Below are 9,146 nucleotides of genomic sequence, written 5' to 3' on the forward strand. Positions count from 1 at the left end.
GGGTTGACCCTCCTCTTATCCCCCAAGCTTCTCTGAAAATGGCCCCCTTCTCTGCAGTGGGGAGACCAGCACCCAGTACAGCCAGCCCTCAGGGACCTCTCAAGACAAGTGGCCTAGGCACCTTCCTGCCCCAAAGACAAGTCCAGAGCCCCAGCCCTTCAGCCTCTGATAGAGGAGGGCCTGGCTCAGGGTTAGTAAGGCCCAGGGGCAGAAAAGCGCATTCTAGCTTCCTTCAGTCCTAGATTCTCAGATTTGTCTTCAGGAACTTCGGATTTAGTTCTCCCTCAGCCCACGCCAAGATCAGGGCTCTTGGGAACTTCTTCTCGTGGCAGGAGGCCTCCCTTTGATGACCGTGTCAAATGAGATGGAGATTGGCCAGGTTGTTATAGGAACTCGGAAGAATCCCTGGAGTGGGGAAATAATGAGAACACGGGGCCATTCACCATTCAGCGGTGGAAAGTAGAGCACTCATTGTCTGGTGGCAGCGGCTACGGCCTCCCCAGGGCAGCAGGCGTGGGGTGGGGAGCTTCATGCATCACTAGGAGGCTTTGGGGGTGTTGGGACAGAGCAAGCGTCTGAATAAACTCTAGGTTCAGGTACCAAACCGCTCACTTTCTGTGTGATCTTAAGCAAGTTAAAACAACAGTCAACATGAAAAACAGATGTATTAAATCTAGAGGGAAAATCATCCTCACGTTTGCAGTGGTTATCTCCATGGCATGTTTACAGGTGATTTAAAATGATTTTTTGTGCTTCTCTATTTTTTCTAACATTTCCTCTAAACAGCATGGATTAATTGGAGGTTGGGGGTGGGGGGAAAAACCCTGAAAACACAAAGCTATCTCCTGTTTGGAAACCAACAGATTCTGGGAAGGCACTCTGACTTTTGGAATGGATATGTGTACATCGGAAAGGGCAGGGGCAGTGCTTTCCAGCAGTCAGGCTGCTCCCAAACGAGTTTTTCTGGCCCCTGATGTCCTGGGTTAGACCAGTGCTGGCCACAGGTATTTCACATACAGGCCAGATGGGTCGGACAGCCTGGCTGGCTTGTCCAGGCTGGTAGTTTATTCCCATGGTTATAGGACAGGAGGTGGCTGTTTGTTTTCTACCCTGAGACCACCCTCTCAGTCAGCTCAGCAAATGCCCTTTCTGCCCGACTGGGTGCCCTTCCTGGTACTGCATCCTACTTTTAGACCAGGGGGCTTATGTTGGTCTCAGCACTCCTGTTTTCAGCCAGCTTTGTCCCTCGTCTGTCAAAAGAGGATCAGGTGACTTCACTGGGTTTCTTTGCCTATGCTGGGCATCCCTGATGCCTGGGTCCCTCACCTATCCTTGGCATATGCTGCCTTCTATCACTGTTGTCTGTTTATTGCTAATTTTTTGAGGTATCACATATGTACAATAAAATGCACAAATCCTAAGTTTATTGCTTAATGTATTTTGACATTTGTTTATATCTATGTAACCACCATTCAAATCAAGACATTGTACATTTCCGTTATCAGGGAGGGTTCCTCCACGCCCTTTTTAAGTCAGTACCTGCCTCCCCCAAAGGTAACACTATAATGAACTCTACCACATAGGTGAGTTTTGCCTGTTTGTTTGTATTTATTTATTTATTTATTTAAAATATTTTATTGGGGACTTGGGGAAGGGGAACAGCCAAGTTGTTGTCCTTCAATCTTAGTTGTGAAGGGTGCAGTTAGCTCAGCTCCAAGTCAAGTCGCCATCTGGCCACCCGTCGGCAGCTCATGGCTGCTCAGCTCAAGGTGCCATGCTCAATCTTAGTTGCAGGTGGGCATAGCCCACCATCCCATGCGGGAGTCAAACTGGCAACCTTGTTGTTAGGAGCATGTGCTCTCACCAGCTGAGTCATCCTGCCACCTGTTGGCAGCTCAGCGGCAGCTCACCTCAGGCGCAGCTCACTGACTCATGTGGGAATCGAACTGGTGACCCTGTTGCTCAGAGCTCGCGCTCTTAACCAACTGAGCTACCGACTGGCCCCTTTGCCTGTTGTTGAATGTTATTTTTTTTTACTGTTCTTTTTAAGATTTTTATTAAAATATAGCTGACATGCAGTATTATGTTAATTTCAGGTGTACACCATAGTTATTCAAGATTTATATACCTAAACAAGTGATCACCATTCAGCAACTACCTGACACTGTACTGTGCTATCACAACATTGACTATATTCCCCATGCTGTACATTACATCCCTATGATTTATTTGTTTTATACCTGGAAATTTGAGCCTCTTATTCCCCTTCCCCTTTAAAAATTTTCCAATTACAGTCAACATTCAATATTGTTTTATATTAATTTCAGGTGTACAGCAGAGTGCTTAGACATTTATATAATTTAAGAAGTGAGCACCTGACTAGTCTAGTAGTCATCTGGCCCTACACATAGTTATTCCTGTTATTGACTATATTCCCTATACTTTATTTACATCCCCATGACTGTTTTGTAACTACCAGTTTATACTTCTTAATGCTTTCACCTTTTTCACCTTGTCCTCCAACCCTCCTCCCATCTATCACCCCAATAAATCTAGTACCCTTCTGACACCGTATATAGTTATTACAATATTATTGATTATATTCCTTATGCTAAACCCTACATCCCCATGACTACTGTGTAACAACAAATTTGTACTTCTTATTCCCTTCCCCTTTTTCATCCATTCCCAACCCCCCTCCCGTCTGGCAATCATCAAAATGTTCTCTGTATTTATGAGTGTGTTTGTTTTGTTTGTTTATTTTGTTCTTTAGATTCCACAAATAAGCAAAATCACATTGCATCTGTCTTTCTCTGTCTGACATACTCCACTCAGCACAATACCCTTCAGGTCCATCCATGCTCCTGCAGATAGCGAGAACCCATTCCCTTCCATGGCCGAGCAATATTCCATTGTACTACGTATGTGCCACCTCTTCTTTATCCAACCTTCCATCGACAGACACCCAGGCTGCCTCCACATCTTGGCCATTGTAAACAATGCTGTAATAAACATATGGATGCACATGTCTCCTCAAAGTAGTGTTTTGGGTTTCTGCAGATAATTACCCAGAAATGGGATTACTGGGTCCTTTTTTGTCACTTATTATAGCCTTTATTTTAAAGTCTATTTTGTCTGGTAGAAGTATTGCCACCACAGCTTTTTGTTTTGTTTCCATTTTTATGAAATAACTTTTTCCATCCCTTTACTTTCAGTCTGTGTGTATCTTTTGATCTGAAGTGAGTTTCTTGTGGGCAGCATATGTATGAGTCTTGTTTTCTTATCCATGCAGCCACCCAGCTTTCAATTAGAGCATTTAATACGTTTACATTTAAAGTAATTGTTGCCATTTTGTTATCTCCTTCTAGAGCTTTTTGATACATTTACACACATAAATATCCTCATAGAAAATATTGTTTTCTATGTGTGTGGGTTTTGCTTGTTTGGTACAACGAACGGCATCATAAGGTTCTACAATTCACTTTCTCACTCAAAAAAGTATCTTGGAGTTATGATCATAGAATTGCATGTAGATCTACTTCACTTTTTAAACTGCCAAATAACGTTTTACAGTATTACTAGACCTCCATCATTTAGCCATTTTCCTGTAGAAGGAAACTCAGGTTACATCCTTCGTTATTGTTGTGTGTGTGTACCATGAACCGGAGGGCAGGTCTTGCAACACTGTAATATTGTCAGTGCTTGATTGACACTAATGCACTTCTGCAAGGGAGAGTTGCTGGAGCCTGGATCTCTGCCCCTTAATGCCCCTTTACTTTCCCTTGCAGAGACGTCTCAGAGAGGCTGTACAGCTGCTGGAGGACTACAAGCATGGGACCCTACACCCAGGAGTCACCAATGAACAGGTAACTCTGCTGGAGGGAGGGAAGGAAGGAAGGTAGCAAATTCATAACCTCGTCCCTGCAGCCAGAACCACTACTTTTCCCTTTAGTATCCACTTCTCCTGTGGCTACGGACCCCTGTGGACTTCTGGCTATTTGAGGGGGATACTTAGGTCTTTCCTGTACCCTGGGTGTGGTTAGAAGCATGGAGGCTGATGAGGCTAGAGAGGCCCAAAGGCAGTAGTTGGCTGGAGCTGACATGTATCTCTTCCCAATTCCAGTGATATCACATCACAGTGATATCCTGAAACCAGCCTCATTTGGAGTATTTACACCTTGGAAATGGGCAAATGCCACAAATTAAGACTCTTTTCCCCCAAAGAATTGATTATTAAACATTTACCAGGATACTACTATCCAAAAGTTGAGGTTGGGGGTGAGAAAGATGGGGGAGGATGGTGAGGATTAGGCTAGGACACTTAATTTCATTTTTAATATCATATAGAAACTTACACTAGAGCTAACTGAAATATTGATGGTTGTGTCTGGTTTGGGCAAAGGGTAGGGGGATGTAGAATAGGGTGACTTTAATGATTACAGAGACTAAAGATGGTTAATGTGTCAAAGTGTTTTTGTTGTTCATAAATTTTTAAAACTTTTAAAAAATTAATTTCACATTTTTTCAAAGTAAGGTGTGTGAATAGCTTAAAAAACCAAATAGTACTAAAACACTTGTAAGGAAAAATAGTAGGCTGCCCCATCATTCCTCCTCAATTCTCATTCCTGTTCCCCAGAAGCAAATACTTTTAGCTGTTTCTTCAGATAGAAATCTATATTTTAAACTAATATGCTTATCTATACTGCTACTTCTCAACTAGTTTTTTGTATTATCTAATATGGCACTTAAGGATTCAGCTCTCTTATTATCCACCCCCATAAACACACTCCTCTCCCCAACCTTCATCACCCTCCCAAGATAATTATCACAGTTTTGGCGTCTATGGATATTCAGTATTCACATTATAATTCTATAAATAACATTTACTGTAGAGTCAAGTTGGCTGTATCATGATTATGTTTCCCTTTTTTACTTTATATTTTATTTGTAGTTAATGATTGCCTCTGTTTTCCCCTCATTGGCATAGTTTTCTTTGTTCCATCTCTAATTCTTGCCGTACCCTCTAGTGATATTTTCAGTGCCTCCTTTCAGTCTGAAGACTTGTGTTCTTCAGTTCCATGTTTTTCCCCTGGAAATTTCCTTTCTGGAGCCCATGTCCGTCCAGCTCCAGGCCTTCCTCTTTCTGTACATTTTCATTTTGGCGGAACTCCTCTTTCAGTAGCTTCCTGAGAAAAAGAATAAACCGGAAGAAATTTTTGAAAACTTTTATGTCTGAAAAATTGTAGTTCTGCACTCAGCTTTAATTGACAGTTTGGCAGGGGAGAGAATCCTAGTATGGCAATAATTTTCTTTCAGAATTTTGAAGACATTTATTTTACTGTCTTCTGGCTTCCAATATAACTATTGAAAAATCTAATGCTATTTTATCCCTGATTCTTTGCAAGTGATCTGTTTCTTTCTTTGAGAATATTTAGCATCTTCTCTTTATCTGTGAAATTTATTTCTGAAATTCCACAGTGCCATCTCTTTTGAAATTCATTATTTTGGGTTCCTGATAACTCCTTTCCATCTAAATACTTGTGTCTCTCAGTTCTGGCAAATTGTCTTATACTATTTATTTGATAATTTCTTCTCGTTCTGGAATTCCTGTTAGTCAAATATTCGACATCTTAGATTGAGACTCAAATTGCCTTATCTTTTTTTTTTCTCTCTCTTCTATTCCATCACTTTGTCCTTCTGTTTGGCTTTGCAGAAAATTTCCTTGAGTTTATTTTCAACATGTCAAATGTACTTCAGTTTATTTTCAACATGTCTATTGAATGTTTAACTTCAGCTAGTATAATTTTAATTTCTGAGAGCTCTTTGATTGCTCCTTTTCTTTATTCTTTTTGATAGAACCCTCTTCTCTTTTTGTGAATACAGTATCATCTTATCTCTCTGCATTCTAGAAGCGAAGAAACGGAAGGAGGCTGGGGTTCCAAAATCCACTTTGCAGACTTTCATTAATTTTCCTGCTTTTAGCCTCGCCTACTACACATTCCACTGTGCTAGTGTTCCGAAGTCTGGAGTCACATGGGTTCAGTTTCTCCAGGAGTTTGTTAAAATTCCAGCATCTGGTGGGGACACTGTTGAGGGTGGTAAGAGTCACTTTGTTGTGGGGGGAAGGCATGGAGGGTCGTATAGCTTTGAGGACAGGCTTTCAACCAACTCCTGTGTCTAGCCCTATTTTCATATGTTAACCGGTGCCTCCAAGTCCTGAGCTTTGTTGGTATCTGGGGGTGATGGGATCTCTCCTTAAGCATGACTTCTTCATACATTTGGGGGGTGGCTTCCTCCTCTCTGTTGGATCAGTTACTAAAACTCTCCTCATTTCCATCCAGAAACATGTTGCTGTCCCTCCTCTGCTGGTGTCTCCTCTTCTGTCCTTTTGTAACTCTGTGCATTACTGCCCCTGCCTTTTTCTAACACCTTTAGGCACAAAGCCCGTGCTCAGCAGCTCTGTGTTGTTGACCTGACACACTCATGATTGGCTGGGTGTTCCTGAGGCAGGTGGCTTGGCCATCCGCCCTCTCCGGTGCAATTCATTCCAGGATGTATTTATGGAGCGCCTATAGGCCAAGCTTGGTGCTAGGGCCTCAGGGAGAGAGCAGGGAAGAAGCTGGAGGAGAGTCTTGCCTCGTGGACTTCCCAGAATCTAGGCAATGACAGTGAAAACAGGTGATCCCGTGGGAAAGCGTAGCAAGATGGAACCTGCCCAGATGAGAGGTGTCTGGAAGAGATTTCTCTCTGGAGAGTTGAGGGATGAGAAGGGGCTGGAGAGAAGGAGGCACTGAGTCCAGATGAGGAAGCCTGTTGTGAACACAGAGAGAGCAAGCTCCCCAGAGGAAGCGACAGGGAAATGTGCTCCACAGCTACAAGAAGGGACAGCAAGTGAGCCAGAAGATGCAGCACCTTGGCCCCATGTCCTTGTGCAGGGCCCTGGAGAGATGCGAGATGGTGCAGTGCCTGGGTAGGCAGGGTCCATCTTCAGGCGTCTGCGCTGCCTGCTGGGAGGGCAGTCCTCCATCTCCTCATTGCCAATACAGTATTTTTCTCTGGCCATGGGCAACAAGGAGCCTGGGTGGCATGACCTGACAGCCTTTCTCTACTCCTCAGACTCGCAGTTCCTCCCAGACACATCAGGGACGGGCCCAGCCTCAAAGCCATTCCTTACCCTGTGTCTGCTCCCAGCCAAGCTCCCCTCTGGCCCACCCTGAGGTTGGCCTCTGGGACTCCTTCCAGTTTCCAGAGTTTGGGGAATGAGGCCATGTTTCCCCCCTTTGCTCCCTTTAGTTGCTTCACGTTGCCCATCCTGTTTCCTGGGCGTTCTTTGTTTTCTGTCCCGAAAGCCCCCATGAGCCTCCAGGGAGGTGGGGGAGGGGAGGTGGGAGGCCCTGGCGCTAGCTGTGCCTCCCTTTCTGGCTCATGTTGGTGAGGCCTGCAGTGTCCATCTGGTGGCTGGGTACTACAGTGCTCTGGGTGTGAGCCTGCCCCCTAATAAGCAGGTCCTCCCTTGCCCTCCCTTCCTAGTCTTCCTGGCTCCCCAGAGCATCAGGGATTGGGCTCTGTGGCAGCTCTTACACTGCTCCCTCCTCTGGCTTTAGTCTGCAAAGTCACACCCGCCTCTGGCCTCCTCAGACACAGGCATGGAGGAGATAGATGGTGACATTCCAGCTCAGGGTTTGGGGAAGCCTCAGCGACCTGGAATTAAGGACCATCCTTGTTTCTGGTCCAGGCCAGCCCTGCTCAAGGATCATGTCTGTGCCGTCTGAAGCGGCCCCGGGTGGTTCTTGATCTCAGTCTGGACAGCAGCCTTGTCTGCTCCCAGGCTCTGCCCGCTCTGATGTCCTTTTGCAGGCATGTGGGTCAACAGCCAGTGTGTCAGCAGCCTGTGCCTGTCCTGATGCCTACGGGTGTGTCCTGATGTCATCATGGACTGTGCTGGGTAACCTGCATGCCAGTTAGTCATGTAACCTGCCCTCCAGGTACATCTCACCAGTGGGCATAGACGAATGGACTGACAGTTTGTTCACACCTGATGGCCTTGGTTTGTGGTGTTAGTGGGTGGCTGGTATCTCCTCCAGAGACTGTTAACTCATTAAAAGGTTGCTATACCAATGAATAATTAGTCCTGAGGATAAAATTAAAGTAAGTATAATTTACCCTTTGGGCTTGACAGGGAGAAATTTGGTATGCTAGGAATCTTAATAAGAACTGTAGCTATCAGTTAAACAGCAAAGCCACAGACGAGAGCAAAACCATACGCATAGGCAGCAAAGTTTCTGGGTATTGACTGCTGTGTGCACTTGATGTACTGGAATGGTTCGGTGTGGATGGAGATAGGTGGGGTTAAACATGGAAGGATTCACCCCCCCCCCACTCGTGTTGATGAGCCACCACTCACTGCATGCTTACCAAGTACCAGGCACTATGCCAAGTACTAGCACTTTACAGGTAGTACCTCAATTAATCGTCACTGAAACCCCATATAGGTACCTATGTTTACCCCATTTTACAGGCAAAAAACTGAGGCTCAGAGAGGTTACATTACTTCCCTAAGGTCACATGACCAGTATGTGGTGGGACAAGGATCTGACACTGGGCCTGTTAGACTCCACACCCATCTTTCTTCCACTATCTGAAGGTGGCTTTGGAAGGGAATGCGATACTTTGTGGAACGGAGTAATGTGCACAAACTGGGAGGCAGAATGGGGGGCCGTCAGAGGAGCTTGGCATTTATGAAGGTTTGCAGCCCCAGTTATATCTGTGCAGTTAATGTGTCCATCCAAGCTGTGGGCATCAGCTAAGTATCCAGCATGTAAAAGGTGCTGAGGTAGCTAGGCACCGGTGGGGAGATAGGCACATGCCATAGTTCCTGCCCTCATGTAGCCAGCTCCCAGCACAGGTGAGGCTTGTAGCTAGAAGCCAGGCTGTGGCTGAGCTGTGTGGAGCTGATGCTAGGATAGGAGGAGTGCATTGCTGAGAGAATCCTGAGAATGCAGGTGACGAGGAAGGGCTTCATGGAAGGAGAGCACCGGTGGACCCTGAAGGGCAGGTCGAATGTAAAATGCAGAGAGAGATCAAGGCAGTGGGAGCATGTTCCTTGTAAGTCACAGACAAAAGCCTAGAGGAAGGGAAGGGAGGGG

General features: G+C 45.3%; 1 protein-coding gene across 2 annotated transcripts in view; it reads left to right on the forward strand.

Moving 5' to 3' along the window:
• The window catches only part of SFXN5 (sideroflexin 5), a 122,198-nt gene that overhangs the window by 17,799 nt on the left and 95,253 nt on the right, over positions 1 to 9,146 (forward strand). For both annotated transcript variants that reach the window (XM_019647632.1, XM_019647633.1), the window contains exon 3: positions 3,789 to 3,866. In XM_019647632.1, the coding sequence (XP_019503177.1) occupies positions 3,789 to 3,866 (78 nt within the window). The remainder of the gene's footprint in view (positions 1 to 3,788; positions 3,867 to 9,146) is intronic.

Source organism: Hipposideros armiger, unplaced genomic scaffold (assembly GCF_001890085.2).
Source record: "Hipposideros armiger isolate ML-2016 unplaced genomic scaffold, ASM189008v1 scaffold_114, whole genome shotgun sequence".
NCBI classification, from domain to species: domain Eukaryota; kingdom Metazoa; phylum Chordata; class Mammalia; order Chiroptera; family Hipposideridae; genus Hipposideros; species Hipposideros armiger.